At 48.6% G+C, this 22822-nt stretch overlaps 1 protein-coding gene and 1 pseudogene across 20 annotated transcripts in view; both read left to right on the top strand.

Moving 5' to 3' along the window:
• Positions 1 to 11486, top strand: part of DAB2IP (DAB2 interacting protein) — a 193648-nt gene extending 182162 nt beyond the window's left edge. For 11 of the 19 annotated variants that reach the window (XM_082467849.1, XM_082467845.1, XM_082467853.1 and 8 more), the window contains 5 exons: positions 147 to 299; positions 2488 to 2684; positions 7569 to 7656; positions 8503 to 8573; positions 11057 to 11486. In XM_082467849.1, the coding sequence (XP_082323975.1) occupies positions 147 to 299; positions 2488 to 2684; positions 7569 to 7656; positions 8503 to 8573; positions 11057 to 11372 (825 nt within the window). In that variant the 3' untranslated portion in view covers positions 11373 to 11486. Of the gene's footprint in view, positions 1 to 146; positions 300 to 2487; positions 2685 to 7568; positions 7657 to 8502 lie in introns of all 19 variants that reach the window. The other 8 variants (XM_082467850.1, XM_082467847.1, XM_082467839.1 and 5 more) reach the window with 6 other exon arrangements.
• Positions 11487 to 11905: 419 nt separating this feature from the next.
• On the top strand, positions 11906 to 17168 carry LOC309663652 (small ribosomal subunit protein eS4 pseudogene; annotated as a pseudogene). The gene has a single exon. The product of its transcript is annotated as a small ribosomal subunit protein eS4 pseudogene (transcript).
• Positions 17169 to 22822: the final 5654 nt, after the last annotated feature.

Genomic DNA, 22822 nt, shown 5'->3' with positions numbered 1-22822 from the left:
AGGCTACCTGGAGTTGCCTGGGCGGGGGGCTGCATCAGATGTGCCCAGTCAGCTAAAGATTCCCTCTGAGCCCCTCGTCCCTGGGGCTCACCCAAGGCCACGCCCCACCCCTCCCTCCAGCCCCTCACAGCTGTGTTTCATCGCAGGGCCCTTCACCCGTGAGCCCCAATGCCCTGGACCGCACGGCCGCCTGGCTCTTGACCATGAACGCGCAGTTGTTAGAAGACGAGGGCCTGGGCCCAGATCCCCCCCACAGGGATAGGCTAAGGAGTAAGGAGGAGCTCAGCCAAGCAGAAAAGGTAAAGCTGGACCCTGGCAGTTCGGGGCAGGGCGGGCTGCCGCCCCGAGGTGGCTGGCAGAATTTCCTCCCCTCGAGCCCTGAATTCACGGCGCTGCTTGTTCCCGCACATGGCCAGTCCCCTCTCAACCCCTGGTCCCACGTGAGGACAGCAGTCAGTGGAATTTGGAGGATTTAGCTTAAACCTGAGGTTTCCTGCATGGGCTGCATGTGAGACCCACCCAGGAATTGTATTGAATCCAGACCCCAGGAGGCACCTTCCCTAAGTGACTGGGCAGCCGAGCTTCTGAGCATCTGGGACTTGAGGAGAATCCAGGACCTGGGGGTCAGGGGTGCCAAAGAGGTGCATGGAGACCCTTGGGGGGAGCCTCATGCATGAAGAGGCAGAGGCACGGGTCCTGGAGACGGCAGGGAGAGGCACCCCGGCCAGGCCCCTCCACTCTGGGACTGTGCCTGCCCGCGGCCTGGCTTTCTCCCAGTCCCCGTCTCCACCAGGGTCTGGGAGAGAGAGCCAGGGAGGGGTGATGTCAGATTGCTACCGAGATGTTTTCTTCTTTCCAGGGGAAAAATATTGGTCCTAAAACATCCAAATCCCACCCCCAACATACGCCTAGTATTTGGGTGAGCAGTGGGGTGCTTCAGTTCTCCAAAATTCTTTTAGTTATTGTGGCAGCTGCCCTGGATCCATGGCCGATTCTCATCTCCTCCTGGAGGCCAAAGCCCAGGTTGACACAGGACCAGTGCAAGGCCCCCCAGAACAGCAGCCACTTCCCCCACTCCCCGTGGGTGCCCTCGCCCCTCTTGGCCCCAGGAAAGCCCGTAGCAGCCTCTCAGGCGAGGGCACGGAGGGCAGGGTGTCCGCTCTCCCTCCCACTGGCCTGGGGTCAGGTCCACGTCCATGCTGCATTCCGCCGCCTCCACCATCCCCTTGGTCCACTGCATCCACCTGCTTTCACCATTATTACGTGAACGGGACCAGGGGACATGGGGCACAGTGCTCCAAGAGCCGGAGTTTGGCTGGGGAGCAAGGAGGGCCAGCCTCACCCCAGGCTCCTTGCGTGAGTCTGGGGCCAGGCTCTGCGCTTTTCTGAGACTACCTTCCCATCGGTGAATTACAGGGAGTGCCTGAATGATATCAAGGGTCAGGCTGCAGCTGGAGTGTTCTCTTTCCTCGTGCCTTGGCCCAGTGAGCTGCTGTTTGTCTCTTTCTTTACCATTAACCCTCGCAGGCAAGTCCTGGAGTTCCCTCGAGCTCCTTGGATACCTGGTCCTGCCTCTGTCAGGGAGGGCCCTCCCGACCCCGCTCTGACCAGCCGTGCAGAAGACCTGGGATGGGGCTGTTTCTCCCGGAGCTGGGCTCTCCTCTGGGGCCAGCTTTGCTTCAGGAGTTAGATTTGCTGCCTCCTGGCCTTTGGGCAGTCCTGTGCTGATGAGTGAATTGGCTCCCGATGCCCGAGACTCAAGGAGAGGCCCTTCCTGCCTTCCCCATTCCCTGTATTCTCACAGCACCCGGCACCCAACCTCTCCAGCCCCTTGATTCGGGTGTTGACCCTGCCTCGCTCTCTGTTCAGCTCACTGCTTCTCTTAACGCTTTACACATCCCTCCTCCTCCCTAAAGGCCGAGAGTACTGGGCTGAGTCAGATCCAGAAAGCCCTAGACCACTTTGCCTTTTAATCTCTTCCCCCGACTTCCTATGCGACTTGCCACGGCTTCAGGGTCAAATCGAGGCTGGGAGGCTGGGATCTCACCCCATCAGTCAGTCACTGTACTCCCCATGTGATTGGGTCATTTGCCTTCTGGGCCTCAATTTCCCCTCCTGTAGAGCCCCCATCTCTCAGAGCACTGTCATCTCCTTAATGCACCCAAGAGATTTATAACTTTTGTTTATTATGCAAAGCTCAAGACCCTTACTTCTGAGATCTGGTTTGAGTCTTCATCTGCCTCCTAGCTGTAGGTTGGGCTGGCGGGTGGGAGAGCCCCGGATGGGGGCCAGGCATGGGAGTCTCACTGGCCGCGTCTCCCCGGCCGCCTCTCCCTGGGTGTCTCCCCGCTGTGGGAAGAGGACTGAGATGGTGATGGGCCCTGAGGCGTTCCGAGCGGGCTGCTTCCCATCCTGTGCCCCTGCCCGGGCTCATGAGGCTGTGCTCTCTGTCCTGGGTGCTGTGCCCGTGGCACGCTGCCCTCCTAGCAGGACCTGGCGGTGCTGCAGGACAAGTTGCGAATCTCCACCAAGAAGCTGGAGGAGTACGAGACCCTGTTCAAGTGCCAGGAGGAGACAACCCAGAAGCTGGTGCTGGAGTATCAGGCGCGGCTGGAGGAGGGCGAGGAGCGGCTGCGACGGCAGCAGGAGGACAAGGACATCCAGATGAAGGGCATCATCAGCAGGTGAGGGCGGCCGGCCCAGTTCTGGCCCCACGCGCACAGAGGAGCGGACCTGTCCACTGCCCTCCAGGAGGCCCCGGATCCTAGGGTGGGGCTGCTCAGCCGCAGGATGAGCCGAGTGTGGAGAGAGAAGAGTGTCCACGGCAGTGGGGACAGCGTGGCACAGGCCTGGAGGCGGGAGGTAGCCCGGAGTGTGGGGGGCCCACGTGGTGCAGTGTGTGTTGATGGTGGAACGTGAGGTTGGCCGAGGCAGCCGCAGAGGGGCCTGGGCTCCCTGTAGGGAGTCACGTTTTCTTGGTGCGCACTCACAGGGGAGTTTGGAAGCTGGATGCAGGCGCCAGGAAAGACAATAAGGACCCAATCCAGGGCAGGAAAAGGAATGAATGTCAGTTACATGCAGTGGGTGAGGGTGGGGGGTGGGAGGGAAGAAGTAGCCAGAATGACCCCTGGATTTTTACCAGGAGCATCCAGGTGTGTCATGGTGCCAGTTACTGAGATGGGGACCTTTGGAAGAAGAGCAGTTGGGATGGGGAGGGAGAGAGATGATGCCAGTTTTGGGTACGTTGAGTTTTAAGGTGCCTGTGGGTTACGCGGGAAGACTTCCAGGTGGACCATTGACTTTAATGCTGACTCTCTTCCTTAGTGGTGGCTTATCTTTATTTCTGTGTTGATTCCCTTCTCTCTTCCACTCTGCCCACGGGTAAAGTGGATACACCCTCCTGCATGTCTGCAAGCAGGGAATATAGTCAAGGTGTAGCATTCAGACCAGCCCACAGGGTCCCAGTCGTGGACTTTACTTCCTTATGACAGTAATACCGAGTGCAAGAGGAGACAGTGTGGACTTACAGCTTGTTTGTTCACGTGGTACAAGAGCCTGTCGTCAGGATAGATTCAGCAGGTGTGCAGTAGCCAGGATGTCCCCCCACCTGGCCTCATGCTTTGTCCACTGTAAAGATCCTTCCTTAATTCCTCCTATTCAGACCACCTGTTTCTCTGCTTCTAATGATGGCTTTCTTGATTTACCTGTGGGTTTCTTCTTTACAAAGTGGTTAGCATGAGCAGAGGGCCTATAACCAGGGTGACTAGAAACCCACTGTTGACTGAACTTCCAGCTCTGCTCTTGGCTCACCTCGTGTGTGGTTCCAAGAAAGGAAACACTTTTCATTGAACCACATTCTCATCTTCTCTGTTCTCTGAGAGGTGCATGCTCTCCTGAATTCAGTAACACATTTATTTCTACCAGCCAAGCCTGGTATTTCCTCCCTACTGTACACGTCAATTAAGTCAATTTGGTTGATAGTGTTGTTCAAGTCTTCTATATCCTTACTGGTTTTTCTCTGTACTTGTTTTTTATCAATTATTGAGAAAAGGATAATGAAGTTTCTAATCATAATTACGGATTTGTCTGTTTCTCCTTTCATTTCTGTTGGTTTTTACTTTATGTTCACTGAAACTCTATTCTTAGACACGTACACATTTAGGCTAGTTATGTGCTGTTGATGAACTGATCTCTTTATCATTATAAAAACACCTTCTTTATCCCTTGTAATATTCCTTGCTCTGAAATCTACTTTGTTTGATATTAGGACAGCTGCCCTAACTTCCTTTTGATTGGTATTAGCCTGGTATATCCTATCCTTTTTCATCCTATTTATACTTTTAACCCAATTATGTCCCTCATTATAAAGTGAGTTTCTGTTACAGACACCTTATTGTTCTTGCTTTTTATCTAATCTGACAGTTTTCTGCCTTTTAATTGGAATGTTTAGACTATTTAAATTTAATGTAATTGTCAACATAATTACATTTAAACTTATTTTCTTGCTACTTGTTTTCTATTTGTACCATCTGTTTTGTTCCTTTTCCGGCCCTCTTTTAGATTGAGTATTTTTTATGATTCCACTTTATCTCCTTTATTGGCATATTAGCTGTATCTTGTCACTTTAGGGCAGGGGTTAGAAACTTTCTGTAAAGGGGCAGATAATAAATGTTTAAACTTTGCAGGCCATATGGTGTCTATCGCAACTATGTAACTCTGCTGTTCTAGCAGAAGCATGTGCGTGGTGTGGCTCTTTACCAAAACTAGCAGTGGACCCAATTTTTCCCTTACCCAGGCTATAATAATAGGGACTCTGATAGTATCTTTTTCTTCTGGCTGATTTGCAGTTTTTTTTCTTAATCATCCATTGCCAGCAATTTGATTATGAAGTGCCTTGACATGTTTTCTTCATGGGTTTGTTGAGCTCTTGGATCTGTGGGTGTGGAGTTCTGCCTCCTTAGTCTGTTTTCTGGGACTTTAATTGCATATACATTAGGCTGCTTTATGTTGTCCCACATCTTACTGATGCTCTGTTGTTTTCCTTTTTTCATCTTTTTTCTGTGTTTTATTTTAGATTGTTGCAGTGTCTTCAAGTTCACTAATCGTTTCTTCTTAAGCGTCTAATCTGCTGTTAATCCTATCCAGTATTTTTTCATTTCAGGTGTCGTATTTTTGCCTCTAAGTTTTCAGTTTTGTTTAAATCCCATCCATTTCTTTTCTCATCATGCTCATGTGTTCCTCTATTTTCCTGAACATGTAGAATATATTTATAACAGTTGTATTAATGTCCTTGTCTACTAATTCTATCATCTGACATTTTCTGAGTCTGTTTTTATTGCTTTTCTTCCTGGTCATGGGTTGGTTATGTTTTCCTACCTCTCTGTGTGCTTGGTGATTTGGGGTTGGATGCCAGACATTGTGATTTTTACGTAGCTGTTGGATGTGTTGTGTTCCTTTCAATATTTGGGGGCTTTGTTCTGGGACACAGTGACGTTAGAAGAATGTTTGATTCTTTTGAGGCTCACTTTTTTTTTTTTTAATCAGTCATCAATTTAATACACATCACTGTATACATGACAATCCCAATCGCCCAATTCAGCACACCACCATCCCCACCCCACCACAGTTTTCCCCCCTTGGTGTCCATACGTTTGTTCTCTACATCTGTGTCTCAACTTCTGCCCTGCAACCCGGTTCATCTGTAATGAGGCTCACTTTTAAGCTTCGTTGGGGTGGGTCCTGGACAGTCTTTAGCCTAGGCCTAATCTGGCTTCACTGTTGAGGACTTTCCTTCTGGGGATTCTACTTCATGCCTCCTGTGTTGGTATGCTTTTCCACACGGCCTAGAAGGATCATAAACTATTCTTGGGGTGGTTTTGTGTACTCCTTTCCAATGGCTCTTGCCCCAGCCTGGCTGTTTTCTCACAAGCATGCAGACCAGTCCTCAGCCAAAGCCCCAAGGGGACCCCTCAGGAGATAGGTAGAGTCCTCTCTGCATTTTCTCCTCTCTGGTACTGCCCCCCAAAAGCTTTGCTCCCCCACCCTTCCATCCTCCCAGGGTCTCCTTGACTCCATGTGATCACTTCCGTCCTTTGCTTGCCGGGACACTGCCAGCAGTGGGTGGGGCTCGCTTCGTGTGTTCCCTTCTCTTAGGGGTCACCGTACTGTACTGCACTGCCTGCTTTTCAGGGTCTGGAAACCTTTTTTTCATATATTTTGTCCAGTTTTCTAGTTTGTTTTTTTCTTACGGCAGGAGGTTAAATCCAGTGCCTGTTTGTTATTCCACCATAGCTGGGAGCGGAAGTCTCTCCCCCCGCTCCTCCTTCCTCCATTCCTCCCACTCCCCCTTCTTACAGGCTTTGCTCAGTGACATACCTTCCTATGACAAGGAACCCCCTCTCGGCATGATCCCACACCCCTTCCTCCTCAACCCCTGATCCCATTGGCTTTTCACGACAGCCCTCCGTGGTACCTGCCCCAGCACCGTTGACCTCCTGGTGCATCTGCTGTGAAATGGACTAAGTGCTTGCCTGGGGGTTAGATGCTCTGCTGCTCTGGAGAAGTTGTGCGGGTAGAGACAGAAATAAAGCAGTAGGTGAACTCCTCTGAGAAGAGTGTAGAGCAGGAAGAATGGCCGGCTGAGGCAGAGCCCTGTGGAGCCCTGACAGCCTAGGGGCAGACAGGACAAGGCATCTGCAGAGCAGTGGCCTGGGAGCTAGGATGCAAACCCAGAGAGTATGGGGCCTGAAAGCTGAAGGAAGAGAGCAGGAAGATGGGTGTGATCAACAGTGACTGACAGGTACGTGAGAGACGAGCAGGATGAGGCCTGAAAGGTCTCGGAAGGAGCAGCCGGCGACAGGCCCCTGCCGGCCCTAGTTCTGAGCTTCTGCGGATTGTGTTCCTCGCGTCTCCCCTGCTCATTCCCCGGGCGGCAGACCTTGCTTGTCCTTCAGCTGTCCAGCTCAGTGTGTCCACCCCCACCCCCAGGACAACCAGCCACTTCCTGTTCTCCGTCCCCATGGCCCCCAAGCTGCCCACTGCAGAGCGTAGTTACCTTCTCCCTGCCTGTGTCCCTTCTGCCTTGTGACTTCATCTTGCCACCTCGAGTGCCCGGCACAGCCTCAGTGAATACAGGGTGGGTGGAGAAAGCTCTAGAGCCTTGCAGGGCCTTTGTTTCCCACTCAAACCACAGGTCTTATGATGTGACACCACCTGCCTGGCTCTGGGGTGTGGTGAGGATCTAACACCCACTCCCACCCCACCCCTGTGGCTCCTGGAAGAACATCAGGAAAGGGGCAGCCCCAGGGACTTCTGGGGATTTGGGAACAGAATCTGGGGCGGGCAACGCGTAAGGAGGGAGCAGGCTCAGCCTGTGTCAGTTGCTGGGGGCCAACTGGGGGGGCCTCTGTCCCAGGCAAGGGTGGGAGGTGAGTCTATGGCCCAAGGAGTGGTTCTCCTAGTATGCCCCCTCTGTGCAGGTGTGATGGTTTGTTCCCACCAGGCCCCGCACTCACCTCCTCACTTGCACCCTCAAATGCCAGCCTGACTGTCCTTGTCTCTGGTAACAGGTTGATGTCAGTGGAGGAGGAGCTGAAGAAGGACCACGCGGAGATGCAAGCAGCTGTAGACTCCAAACAGAAGATCATTGATGCCCAGGTGTGGGGCTCTGGCCTTTTGGTCAGCCACAGGTGTTAAAGGACCTGGGATAAGGAGGGGGTGACTTTGGTTTCTTCACATCCTCAGTCATACCCCACTGCAGAAGCTAAGGAGGATAGGAGATCAGGATCTCTGCTCCAAGAAGTCAGACTTGAGGGTCTCAGTGGACCACAAGCTCACTAGGACAGGCTATGAAAAGGGCGGGGCAACTCCTTCCCTGCAGGGGCAGCTTGGGGGGTGTTGCCTTTCACCAGGGGTTCTGACCAAAGAGTGGAAACTATTGGGAGGGGAAAGGGAAAGGCTGGGGGTGACAGCAGGCTGGGGAGAGAGGGAGCAAGGGAGCTCTTGTTCAGAGCTGTGGCTTCCCAACTGCATTGAGAGGGGAGACAGTTTAGAGACTGGCCTCCAATCTCCTTCACCCAGGTCTGTGCCCTTTTCCTCTCCAGGCCCAGGCCTTGCTCAGTCTGGAAACCCCACAGGCTGACTGGTAGCTGTGACCTGTGTGTTGTACACACCAGTGCACACACACATGAACGAGCTGGTGCCTGACACTGCTGGGGCTGCTCCCTTTGGGTGAGAAGCAGGTGATGAGGTAGAGACATGAGGAAGGCAGGCGCAAGGAGGTCTTGGTCCATGATGGCGAGGCCGCCTCCTCCCCAGCAGGACCACTGCCGCCTCGGTGCCTTTCCCATCCTTCACACATGGTGTCCTCCAGGCCCCCTGCCTTCCCCCTCCCAGCGCTTCTTGTAGGCGGACACAGCTCCAGGGAGATCCCTTTCCGGCACGGACCCCCTTTGGCCCAGGAGGCCATCCCGCGACCCCAGCTGATGCCCTCTTTGCCCACAGGAGAAGCGCATCGCCTCACTGGATGCTGCCAACGCCCGCCTCATGAGCGCCCTGACACAGCTGAAAGAGAGGTACAGCATGCAAGCCCGTAACGGCATCTCCCCCACCAACCCCACCAAATTGCAGATTACTGAGAACGGCGAGTTCAGAAACAGCAGCAGTTGTTAACCTGCCCGAGGAGGGAGGACCATGGTGGCCCAGGGCAGGGTCTCGGCCTGGGGAGGAGCGGCCCCAGCGCAGGGGCAAGAGGCCGAGGCTCGGCTCCTCCCTCCAGCCGCGGTCCCGGAGGCGGCCGCAGAGGGAGCCGCGAGAGACTGACGCAGCGTGCCGGGGCACAGCGGCCCGCTCCCCGAGAAGCGCGTTCGGTGCAGGCCAGAGAGACTGCAGGCCGGGGAGCAGGCACAGGGGGCTGCGCAATGTTTCTGTCGGGTGTTGAATTTGGTGTGCGTCACCTTTCCTCCTTGACCTGGCTGAGTGCATGTACCCCCGACCCCTCCCCAGGGAGGGAGCTGCCCGGAGAGCTGGAGGGTCGGAGAGCCAGGGGCCTACTCGTGGCTTCCCCTCCCCAGGACTGCCAGGCAGCCAGGCCCTGCCCTGTGGGACCTGCCCCTCAGTTCCAGGAGCCGACAGGGCGGTCAGCAGGCAGGGAGGAGGGGGTGGGGAGGACGGAGCTGCCGGAGCGCCGGGACCCCTGCCTACCTCCACCCTGAGCACCTGCCCCTGCATGCGCGGGGACCCTTCCCGGCCGTGAGGAACCAAGGAGTCACCCGCCCCCATACCTGTCCCCAGACCCTCCGCCTTCCCGCTCCCGCCCTCCCTCCTTCCCTCCCTAACTTGTTCTGTCAGGTAGACCCAGCGAGGATCACAGCTCTCTTCTGGGCCCTTGCGCCCGTGGGAAGATCCAGGACCTCCCTCACTTGCCACGTGGGCCCAGGCCGATGCTCTGGGGCTCCCCGAAGACAAAGACCTGGGCAGAGCTGGCCCAGGCGGCACTGTGGTGCCTGCCCCTCTCCCGGAGCTAGTGTACCCGGGCACGGTGGCCCTGCAGGGAGTGGCCAGCAGGTGCTCCCCCTGAGAGACAGGCTGAGCTTTCCTGACGGATGGTTAAAAAAAAGTCTAGTGCCCGCAGGCCCTGAGAAGGTGGATAACTGTGATTTTTTTTCCTTTCACAGTATGCATTAGAAACAAAAGCCCGCTTGCTCGCTTGCTGGAACACAGGGGCCTTTTAAATTGAGCGTGCGCACTGCATGGGAAATAGCGGCCCTGGAGGATGTTAGACTTGCTCCCTCTCCAAGACAGCAGCAGCCTGCACCCGCCCCGTGTGTGCGGCCGGCCTCTGCCTCACCCCTCCCGGGCCCAGCCGAGGACCCAGGCGCTGCAGACAGGGAGGTGCTCACCCGCGGCTGGGGCCGGTTTCCCTCAGCTCTAGGCTGTTCTGTAGCTTATATCGGCCCTCCCCGCGCCCCCTGCGGGACATAGGTGGGCAGGAGCGTGGGTCTCTCTCGTCCCTCCCTGTTCCCACCCCTGGCCCTGGGGAATCTCAGGCAGGAGCTGGGGCCTTCACCCCGCAGCCAGGAGCCGCCCCGTCTGCCTCAGCCGTGGGAAGCTGGGGAGACCCCTTCCTGCCGCTGGGGCTGGAGACGCTCCACCAAGGCCCAGGTTGCCCCAGAGCCCCTCAGGAAGGGGGGAGCACGGCGGGGGGCTCAGACCACACTGCACCCCGTCCTGGGGTGAAACCAGTTCAGTTAGCCCAGAGACCCACTTGTGGGGAGAGGGCAGGACCCCCAAGGGTCACAGACCTCAGGAAGGCAGGCCATGGGGGCGGAGGCCTTGCCCCACTCCTCTGGCCACACAGGCAGGGCCTGGCCCCGGTGACATCCTCCTCTGGTTCCCTCTCGCACCCGCCTCCCCTGCCGATGCCTCGTTGAGCGACCTCGGACTGAGCGCCTCTTAGCAATACAGGGGGGAGGTTCCCAGGGCCTGGACAGCCGGGCTCAGGAGGCCAGCGGTGGCCGGTGCTGGCGGCCCTTGGCCTGGGTTGGGAGCTGTCAGGCCGAGAGCCTTATTTACTTAGTGCAAAAACTGTAAAAGTGTACAGACTCTTCCCAGATTTTTATCTGAATTGCAAGTCTGACGACTTTTGTAAATGTTCTTGGTGTTTGACTGTAATGTAACTATTTCACCTAATGGTTGTACATAGTCCTTTAGTCCTGGTGCTGCCGAGGGCTGCCCGGGACCGCTGCTCTCCGACGGTTTTTATTTTATTTTTAATCTAGAGAACAGTGCTGGGCAGGAAGCAGAGGTTGGGGATTTGGGTGATGGGGTTTTTTTCCCTGCTCGTGGCATTTTATTTGTCGGCTGTGCAGCGTGCTCTCTGGGTGGTGGGGACGTGCGACCTGCCTGGGTCACACTGAACCCGCGTCCCTGAGAGAGGAGGAGGGAAGGCAGTCCCTGCTCGGGGAGACCCAGGCCCAGCCCTGCTGGAGAAGGCTCTCCCCTCCCCTCTCCTGCCAACACAGGGAGGCCTGACAATTTGCTTAACTTTTATGTTTAGGGTGAAGGAAACTGCCAAACTTCCTATAAGTGAAGACTCTTTCCGACCACCCAGAAGGGGGGTGGGGAACCAGGGCCAGAGCTCCAGGCACCCCCCCACCCTGCAGAGCATCTGCCCCGGGGTACACCTCTCCCCCTCCCGCCCCGGCCGTCTGTGGAAGGCAGACCGTCCAGGGAAACGGCCCCTCTTTTCTACACACTCCCCCAAGCCGCCCCCAGCCCCCATTCCACCTCCCTGCCCCCCCTTTTGTAAGTATGTGAAAAGGAAAAAATGCAAATGTTGGCGTCTTGGCTGGAGCGCCTCCCTCCAGCTGTGACTCTAACTATGTAATAATGTACAGAGAAAGTTGTTGGTGTTCTAAGACTGTGTGGCTGTGCAATTTCTGTACATTTGCAATTAGAAATATTAAAGATTTATTTAGCTATTTTAAGCCTGACTCGCCTCTCCATTCAGCTGTGTCTCAGGAGCTTTTCCAGGGGTGACTCTTGCATCGTGGCCTGATACTGTTCTTTACCAGCACTCGGTTCACCCTGGTGGCAGTTGTGGTCAGGGGAGACCCCGCATGATCTGGGATTGTGCTGTCCTCTTCTGGGCTGGGGTCTCTCCCTCGCCCTCGCTCTGACAAGCGTGGACTTTCTAGGCTCCCAGAGCTTGGCCCCTGCATTTCCCTACAGCAGACACCAGCTCCTGCCAGACTCTGCTTCCCCAGCCCCTGAAATCCTACTCCAGGAGAGAAGGAGGTGGTCCAGGGCCACCAGCAGATCATGGCTGAGCTAGACTTAAACCCAAGCCTCTGATACCTGAGAAGCCCCAACACATGGCCCAGACCCACCTGCAAGGCTGAACCCAGGGCCTTTGTTGGGAACAAGCCAGCGCCTGAGCCCCTTCAGTTGCACCCTGCACAGGGGACAGGTGAGCACTGCAGGAAAAAAAAAAAACACCCCCATTTCAGACAGTGCCCTTGTGGGTTCCCATCTCCCCTCAGCAAGGCCTCCCTGCCCTATTCTCCACCGTGGTTCAGCCAAACCCGTACCTCTTCTCGGATCTCCCAGCCAGATGCTCTCCCTGCTTCGAGAGCCAGCCTCCTAGCCCACTGGGGGAAGACGGTGGCAGTGACCCTCTGACCCCGCCCTGGCTCACCGCCAGCCAGGCGCCCCAGCTCTCACCTTGCTTCCTTCCCCAAAGCAGCCACGGGAGAGGAGGGGCCCCCATTCCTTCCCGAGGCAGCCCCTGGCCGCCCCTTGCTTTCATCACTCCTAACTCTTCGGCCCCTCCCGCTCCTTACAGCATTTAAAACACCAGGTCTCCACCTGCTCTTCACCTGCTCCAGGCTGGGTTTTATTCCCTTCAGACAACCTTTCTTAAAGTGTACTTACTGCCTGCAGGGACTTGCCATCTCCGCCTCTGGCCTCCCGCCCTTTCCCCAGCCCTCTGTAGCCTGGCTTGCCTTTCACACCTCCACTGCCTCATTGCCAAACCCGTGGGCCATCTCAGTGCTTCTGTACCACTGACCCTGGTTCCCAAACTGGTCCCTCTGGTCCCTCTGCTGAGGTGATGCCCTGTAAACAGAATTCAAGGAAATAGCAATGAATGGAACAGAAGAATAATTTCATGTTGACAGGCATTTATAACAAAGGTACAGAAGCCATGAACTTCCATATGTGGATTAAGGAGCATCAAATAGAAAGCAAAAACTGCTGGAAATGCAAAAGAAAAAAATGACAAAAATACAATTGCATCTGAGACTAACACCTCACCATTACTAGCTTATGACAGATCAAGGAGGCAATAAGAACCCAGAGGATTTTAATAATTAATAAGGTTTAATAAGCAGGGATACATCAAGCTCTTACTCTAGAGAGAACACACCTTCTTTCACGTATACTTAGAACATCACCCAAAGCTGACTGCATATATCGAGAAATGAAAACCTGAAAAAGTTGGCCAAAGAAGCAGTTTGGGCCACATTCTGTACCTTGAAGCAATAAAACTAGAGCTCACTAAAAGACGTTTACTTAGTTTTTCTTCTACCAATCAGAAAGTTTAAAAAATAAATATTACATCAGTAGGATTAGGTTTTTGAAAGAAATAATCTTCCAATTAAACAAGGTATACTGATGACATGCATTTATCTCGTTTCCTTTTCAAGCACCACTGTACTGACAGGACTGAAAAGATGATCACTCATAAGGGCAGAATTAATGTGGGAGGAGATATCAGTATGTAAGAGAATTCGAAAAGCTTTGGCAGATGGAGGTTGATGAAAGAGCATTGACTAAATTAGCAGAGGGCGAGATGAACCGGAAGTGAGCTGATCAGCCCTACGGGGTCCCAGCATGATGGGAGGCCGAGCAAGGGTACCAGGTTGGAAACGGGGGAACCAGACCACAGCCTCCTCTCCCTGTTCTGTACAGCCAGGAAACTCCTCTTTACCACCTCACCTCTTGGTAAGGAACTGGACATTTACTCCCTGCAGGAATCGAGCCAGGTAGGCTCCAGATGAGGGGACACCAGGCAGAGCCGAGGGCTCTGCCAGGTGCAGGTCTGAAAGCAGTGGGGAGGGGTGAAGTGAGCTTCTGCTCTCAAGAGTGCCTGGCCCACAAGCACCCTCATGGCTCCCAGAATGCCCAGGGCCAGGCATCTGTCCCCCACCTGACTGGGAACATTCTTTGGAAAAACTGGCTTTGGAGAAAAGACCTCCAGATACTTCCCAAAGCAAAGACTGCATCACTGTTCCAACATCGTATATAACGAGACCCACTGATCAGTGCGTCCTGGGCCTATGCACACATGCACATGCAAAGAGCACAGACAGCCAAGAAAGTGTCCAATGAATAAAATAGATATGAATTTCCCCAGGCCTTTGCTTCACTAATGCTAACAAAGCCCCCTAATTTGCAAATATAACAGCTCAAAAAGAAAAAAAAATTTCAAGGGAAAGGCCAAACAACCAGCCCAAGAGAGGAAACAGGAAATAGAGACAATGTAGGCAAGAGAAGAACATTAAAAAACAACCCCCTCCCCAAACTAGAATATCCTCAGGGAAATAAAACAACAATAGGATGCTATGAAAAAAAAACAGATCACAAAAGGGCTGCTGACAAAAATAAAATAACCAATAGGAGTGATGGAATACAAAGCTGAGGTATTCTTCCAGAAATAGAGAATGGGAGTGAGAACCAGACTTCAGACAATACTACAAAGCTACAGTAATCAAAACAGCGTGGTACTGGCACAAAAACAGACATAGGGATCAATGGAACAGAATAGAGAGCCCAGAAATAAACCCACATACCTACAGTCAATTAATCATCAACAAAGGAGTCAAGAATATACAATGGAGAAAAGACAGTCTTTTCAGCAAGTGGTGTTGGGAAGGTTGAACAGCCACATGTAAATCAAAGAAGTTAGAACACACCCTCACACCATACGCAAAAATAAACTCAAAATGGCTTAAAGACTTAAATATAAGACATGACATCTGGGGCTTCCCTGGTGGCTCAGTGGTTAAGAATCCACCTGCCAATACAGGGGACATGGGTTCGACCCCTTGTCTGGGAAGATTCCACATGCTGCGGAGCTACTAAGCCCGTGCGCCACAACTACTGAAGCCCACACGCCTACAGCCTGTGCTCCAAAACAAGAGAAGCCACTGCAACAAGAAGCCCGCACACCGCAACAAAGAGTAGCCCCTGCTTGCCACAACTAGAGAAAGCCCAAGCACAGCAACAAAGACCCAATGCAGCCATAAATAAATAAATAAACAAATAAATAAATAAATAAAAAATAAGACGTGACACCATAAAATTCTTTGAGCACATAGGCAAAACATTCTCTGACATAAATCATACAAATGTTTTCTTAGTCTCCCAAGCAATAGAAATAAATAAAAGCAAAAATAAATAAACAGGACCTAGTCAAACTTATAAGCTTTTGTACAGCAAAGGAAACCATAAACAAAATGAAAAGATGACCTATGGACTGGGAGAAAATATTTGCAAATGATGCAACTGTCAAGGGCTTAATTTCCAAAATATACAAACAGCCCATACAACTCAATACAATAAAACAAACAACCCAATCGAAAAATGGGCAAAAGACCCAAATAGATATTTCTCCAAAGAAGACATACAGATGGGCAACAGGCACATGCAAAGATGCTCAACATCATTAATTATTAGAGAAATGAAAATCAAAACTATAATGAGGGACCACCTCACACTGGTCAGAAGGGCCATCATGAATGGATAAAGATGTGGTACACGTATGATCCAGCAATCCCACTACTGGGCATATACCCAGAGAAAACCATAATTCAAAAAGACACATGCACCCCAATGTTCATTGCAGCACTATTTACAATAGCCAGGTCATGGAAGCAACCTAAATGCCCATCGACAGACGAATGGATAAAGAAGTTGTGGTACCTATATACAATGGAATATTACTCAGCCATAAAAAGGAATGAAATTGGGTCATTTGTTGAGACATGGATGGATCCAGAGACTGTCATACAGAGTGAAGTAAGTCAGAAAGAGAAAAACAAATATCGTTTATTAACGCATGTATGTGGAACCTAGAAAAATGGTACAGATGAACCGGTTTGCAGGGCAGAAGTTGAGACACAGATGCAGAGAACAAACATATGGACACCAAGGGGGAAAGCCACAGGGGTGTGGGGATGGTGGTGTGATGAATTGGGCGATTGGGATTGACATGTATACACTGATGTGTGTAAAATTGATGACTAATAAGAACCTGTTGTATAAAAAAATAAATAAAATTCAAAAATTAAAAAAAAAACCTAAAAAAAAAAAGATGTGGTACATATATACAATGAAATACTACTCAGCCATATAGAAGAATGAAATAATGCCATTTGCAGCAACCTGTATGGACCTAGAGATTATCATACTATGTGAAGTATGTCAGAGAGAGAAAGACAAATACCATATATCCCTTTTATGTGGAATCTAAAATATGACACAGAATGAACTTATCTACAAAACAGAAACAGACTCACAGACATAGAGAACAGACATGTGGTTGCCAAGGGGGAGGGTGGGGTGGGAGAGGGATAGATTGGGAGTTTGTGGTAGGAAGATGCAAACTATTTTATACAGAATGGATAAACAACAAGGTCCTGCTGTATAGCGCAAGGAACTATATTCAATATCCTGTGATAAACCACAATGGAGCACTTTTCATGCCTAGCGCAGCCATGGCTTGTGGTCCCAAGAAGCACCTGAAGTGCATAGCAGCTCCAAAGCATTGGACGCTGGATAAACCAACTGGTGTGTTTGCTCCTCGTCCATCTACCGGTCCCCACGAGCTGAGGGAATGTCTCCCACTAATTATTTTCCTAAGGAACAGACTTAAGTATGCCCTAACAGGAGATGAACTAAAGAAGATCTTCATGCAGCATTTCATTAAGATTGATGGCAAGGTCCGCACTGATATAACCTACCCTGCTGGTTTTACGGACGTCATCAGCATTGACAAGACTGGAGAGAATTTTTGTCTGATCTATGACACCAAGGATCACTTTGCTGCTTGTCATATTACACCTGAGGAGGTGAAGTATAAGTTGTGCAAAATGAGAAAGATCTTTGTGGGGACAAAAGGAATCCCTCATCTGGTGAACCATGATGCTCTCACCATTGGCTACACTGATCCCCTCATCAAGGTGAATGACACCATTCAGATTGATTTGGAGACTGGCAAGATTACTGATTTCATCAAATTTGACACTGGTAACCTGTGCATGGTGACTGGAGGTGCTAACTGGGAAGAACTGGTGTGATCACCAACCGGGAGAGACATCCTGGTTCTTTTGATGTAGTTCATGTGAAAGATGCCAATGGCAACAGCTTTGCCACCCGGTTCTCCAACATTTTCATTATTGGCAAAGGCAACAAACTGTGGATCTCTCTTCCCCATGGAAAGGGTATCCACCTTACCAGTGCTGAGGAGAGAGACAAGAGACTGGCGGCCAAACAGAGCAGTGGATAAAATGATCTCTAGGCAACATGAATGGAAGTCTTTGTACTTAATTAAAGACAATACTGCATTAAAAAAAAAAAACCACAATGGAAAAGAATATGAAAAAGAATATATATGTATGTATATATACATGTATGTATGTATAACTGAATCACTTTGCTGTACAGTAGAAATTAATACAAATTGTAAATCAAATGTAATTCAATAAAATAAATTTAAAAAAAAAGAAAATGGGAGTGAGAGGAAAAAAATCTAGAAGCTCAATCCAGGATATCTAACATCCAACTATTGGGAATTCCTAAAGGAGGGAAAAGAAAAGGAAAGGGGAAAATGATCAAAGGAGTCATAAAAGCATATTTTCCAGAGTTGGAGGAAGAACCCAAGTGTTCAGGATGAAAGAACCCAGCACAATGGATGGAAAAAGAGCCCCTCCAGGGCACAGCGTCATAATTCCCAGACATACCAGAGCTGTGTGGATCCGTGCTGGCGTTAGCCAGGAGCCCAGGGGAAGGAAGCAGTGGCTGAGTACATGGGCCTAAGTGAGGAGATGGGAACCATGGCTCTGGAGAGCAGAGAGAGTCTGTTGTTCCTGAAAATTCCTGGTGGAGAGTCTCAGCGAGAGATCCTGGTAAGAAACGGTGAGGTTACATTGAGACTAATCAGCATGATCATGTGCTGTTCTCTGGCTACAGTCAAGACTAGTTAATGCCCTACAGGGCTATAAAACCACAAGCAATGTGGGTGACAAAAATCCACAAGTGAACATGTAATACACACGCTATGTACATACATACGTAGTGAATGGCAAGTCAAATAAAGATGTATTCTCCCAGGTGATAGTATAGTCCTGGGGTGGTCCTCTTAACAATATTCCAGTGGGACACTGGGATGACAAGGTGGGATGACAAGCTGGCCTCCTTTTGCCTTAATTCCAAGTTTGGGTGATTTTTCTGAACACCCCTTGACAAGGCAAAGCACAAAGCTTCAGTGACCTGGCAGCAATGTGAGTGACTAAAGCAGGCCCACATCAGAGGACACTCAGACCCAGTGTTGAGAGACAACAGGGAGAGGTGGGGATTGGGGAGAACTGGAGAGCACACACCCTTTCTCCAGGTGTGGCTCCTCCTCGGCATCAGGGACCATTGCCATGGATTTACATACCATCCATTCTCTGCTCACCGACTCCCACATTTTTATACCCAGCTCCACTGCTCCCTGAGCCCTTCACAGGGCCTGTGTTCACTTGGCATCAGGTTTGATATGACCCCAAAACCTGTTCCTCCCTTCATTTTCTAACCCACCAAAATGGCTCTGCCATCCTCCCAGTTGCTCGAGCCAAGACCCAAATGTGACTTCTTGATTCTTGTGCATTAAAAAGAATGGATAACAACAAAGGAGATTGTAAACAAAATGAAAAGACAACCTATGAAATGGGAGAAAATATTTACAAACGATGCAACCGACAAGGGATTAATTTCCAAAATATACAAACACCTCATACAACTCAATAAAAAAAAAAACCCAATCAAAAAATGGGCAAAAGACCTAAATAGGCATTTCTCCAAATAAGACATACAGATGGCCAACAGACACATGAAAAGATGCTCAACATCACTAATTATTAGAGAAATGCAAATCAAAACTACGAGATATCACCTCATACTGGTCAGAATGGCTATCATCAAAAATGTCTACAAATAATAAATGCTGGAGAGGGTGTGGAGCAAAGGGAACCCTCCGACACTGTTGGTGGGAATGTAAATTGGTGCAGCCACTATGGAGAACAGTATGGAGGTTCCTTAGAAAACTAAAAATAGAGTCACCACATGATCCAGTAACCCCACTCCTGGGCATATATACAGAAAAGACGAAAATTCTAATTCGACAAGATACATGCACCCAATGTTCATAGCAGCACTGTTTACAATAGCCAAGACATGGAAGCGACCTAAATGCCCATAAACAGAGGAATGGATAAAGAAGATGTGGTATATATACACAATGTACTATTACTCAGCCGTGAAAAACAATGAAATAATGCTATTTGCAGCAACATGAATGGACCTAGAGATTATCATACTAAGTGAAGTAAGTCAGACAGAGAAAGACAAATATATGATATGATTTTTATGTGGAATCTAAGAAAATGATACAAATGAACTCATTTACAAAACAGAAATAGACTCACAGATACTGAAAACTAACTTATGGTTACCAAAGGGGAAAGGGGAGTGGGGGAGGGATAAACGAGGAGTTTGGGATTAGCAGATACACACTACTATATATAAAATAGATAAGCAACAAGGACCTACTGTATAGCGCAGGGAACTATATTCTATAACTTGTAATAATCTATAACGGAAAAGAATCTGAAAAAGAAATTATATAAATAAATGAATATTATATATATGTATATATATTTTATATGTATAACTGAATCACTTTGCTGTACACCTGAAACTAACACAACACTGTAAATCAACTATATTTCAACTACAAAAATTTAAAAAAAAAGAAAAGATACATGCATCCCAGTGTTCATAGCAGCACTATTGACAAAAACCAAGACATGGGAGCCACCTAAGTGTCCACCAACAGATGAATGGATAAAGATTATATATATATATATATATATATATATATATATATATATATATATATTTACTGTATAGCATAGGCAACTGTCTTGAATATCTTGTAATAACCAATGATGGAAAAGAATCTGAAAAAGAATTTATACATATTATATATATACACACACACACATACATATAACTGAATCACTTTCTGTACACTTAAAATTAACAGTATTGTAAATCAATTATTGTTCAATTTTTATAATCATATTAAAAAAGGATGGATAGATTTGGAATGATGTTCATCATATATTATGTACGAAAGGCAAGCAGCAGATTGGTATACCCATTCCTTTAAAGAAAATTAAATAAATTACATCACATATAATAAGTTACATAGAAGAACTATGTGGAAGCAAACATATACTATTAATAGTAACTTCCTCCAAGGAATGGTGCTCAGCAGGGTGGAAGGGAGGACTTGCACATTCTACTTTATATTCCTGTTATTGTTTGAATATTTTACGACCAGTTTTTATTTTTTGTTTTGATATGGAGCCACTTAAGAATAAATAAAACATATCCGTATAATAAAACGCTACACAGCCATTACATTCGTAGAAGAATAATAAATGACATTGAAAGATGTTAATAATACATTAGGTGTAAAAGCTGATAACAGAATCATATGTCCAGAAGGATTCTAGCTTAGTTTTTAAAAAATCTATTTGCAAAAAGAGGTCTGGATTAGGAGATAGTAGTGTATGTAAGAGCCAGAGCTTGGGCATAAGGGAGACCTGAGTTTCAGCCTTAATGACTGTTGATTTGCCTATGATCTTAGGTAAATTGGGAAAGTCCTCTCAGTCTCAGTTTCCTTAACTGTAAAGTAGGGATAACAGTATCTACTCTATAGAGAGGTATTCTGTAAGGATTTGCTGAAATAATGCTTGTCACCCCTAAACTTAGCACCGTTACTGACACATAATAGATAAATGCTACCTGCTCTGGGAGCAATAATGATTATTCTAATAAAATCTTCAAATAATAATTATTAGGGATATATACCAAGGTGTTAACAAAACACTGACCTAGAGATAATAATGGCTTTTTATTCCCCCCTCCTATCTCTGTGCTTAATCAGTATTTTCTAAGTTTCTTTTTTCTGACCATACTTTTGCTTTTGTAATAAAAACATATTTGAAAAATAGAATATCTCAAGCCAATAGCCAACACTATCCTTAAGAGTAAAACATAACAGCCATTCCCAATGAGGTAAGAAACAGACTTAGATGCAGGACTCTGCCTCGTTTCAAGGCAAAAAGGCAGGAAAGAAACTAACTAAACTATTGAGAAAGAGAAGACAAAAGTTAGGGTCATCTTCTTAGAATTTCCCTGGGAATCAACCAAAAAATGCTCCTGGTTCAGTAAAGTGGCTGAATACACAATAAATATACAAAGTTGAAACTGCTTTCCCAGACACCAGTTGGTAGCTATTAACAGAGTGGGCCTGTGGGTAGCAGGAGAGGCAGGTGGACAGGAGACCTCAAATCTGGACAACCTGGTGAGGTTGTACACACAGTGTGGATGGTGACCAGCCCCCGGGCCAGGGAAAGAGCCAGTCTCCAGATCAGACTCCACAGTGCACCCAAGCCCCGATCTTATTCTCATGAACGGTACAGTTATACTGCACTGTTACTGAATTTGTATTAAAACAGTCATGTATTCAACATAAATGTTTAACATTTACTGCTATTTTGGTGACTTATGCCACAGCCCTTTACTCCTAAGTACTGCAGTGAATATTTACTAAGATTAGAGATATTCTCTTACATAATCACAGTATAGTTACCCACCTCAATTTAACACTGTTACAGACTTTTCTCTCATCTAATATTCACATTCCAACATTCTCAATAGAACCAGTAATGTCCTTTTATACTATTTTTTCCCTCCAGCACAGGATCCAGTCTGGGGTCAGAGATTGCATTCGGCTGTCATGTCTCTTTAGCCTCGTTTAATCTGGAACATTTCTATGACTGTTCTTTATCTTTTATGACATTGACATTGGAAGAATACGACCAACCATTCCTCCCCCAACCTCCACCTGCCCTTTTAAATAAAAATAGAGTTTTGCATTTGTCTGATGTTTCCTTGTGACTAGTTTCTAGTTATTCATCCTTGGCCAAAATACTGCAGAGAGCATATATTGAGTCCTTCTTAGACTAATACACCTGGAGGCACATGACACCTGTCTATCCCTCCCTGGAGATGTTAATTTTGATCACCTGATCAGGGTGTGGCCCAATGTCTCCACTGTATAATTACTGGGTTTTTTTTGTTTTTTGGTCTTGCTTGCAGCTAATATGCAGTCTGTGGGGAGATAGTCTGACATTATACAAATATCTTGCTCATTGCCAAAACATCCCACTAGATTTAGCAACCCTTAATGATTCTTGAGTGATCCAGTCTTTACTAGGATGGTTGCAAAGGATGGCTTTCCAGTTCTAGCATTTCTTCCACTTCACTGGTTGACTCAGAATTTTACTGTAGCAAAGGTCCTCCATTCTTCCTATGTATTTGCTTATCTATTATCAGTGTGGACTCATAAATGTCTGTTTTTATGGGCTTATAATTCATTACTCTACTTGATTGTTTTGGTGCTCAAACACTCCCAGATTTGGCCACTGGGAGCCCCTCCAAGCCGGTGCCCATGTCCTGTGACATGCCCTCGATGTGGTTTTTGAACATTCCCTTACTTTCTAGCCTCACAAGATGTCCCAGGCTCATCATGTACCTACGCTGCCCCAGCTCTGGGATTAGTCATTTCTCTGAGGAACTCTGGGGAATGGAATTACAGACCAAGAGCTGAGAGCTGCTAGAATATCCTTCCTTCTTGAACTTTTCAGCAGACAGAGCTAGGAAATAAATGTATTGTGTGTGTGTGTGTGTGTGTGTGTGTATATACAAATATACATTCAAAGATGTATACATGTGCACATATATATACACATTTTAGAAATCATGAGTTTGCATCTATATCTCCAAATCCATGGAATCTGAAGTTTAACAAGTGTTCTGAGTGACGCCTGAGATCAGAGGATGGGGAGGTGGAGCTGCTCCCGGACCCCTGCCCCCAGTGGGAGGGGGTGTGGGCACAGCCCGTATGGAGGAACGGACAAGCATGCCA

The sequence above is a fragment of the Balaenoptera physalus genome, assembly GCF_965194825.1.
Source record: "Balaenoptera physalus genome assembly, chromosome: 7".
NCBI classification, from domain to species: Eukaryota; Metazoa; Chordata; class Mammalia; order Artiodactyla; family Balaenopteridae; genus Balaenoptera; species Balaenoptera physalus.
The sequence above is the reverse complement of the archived record's forward strand: the minus strand, read 5'-3'. Positions and strand labels throughout refer to the sequence as shown.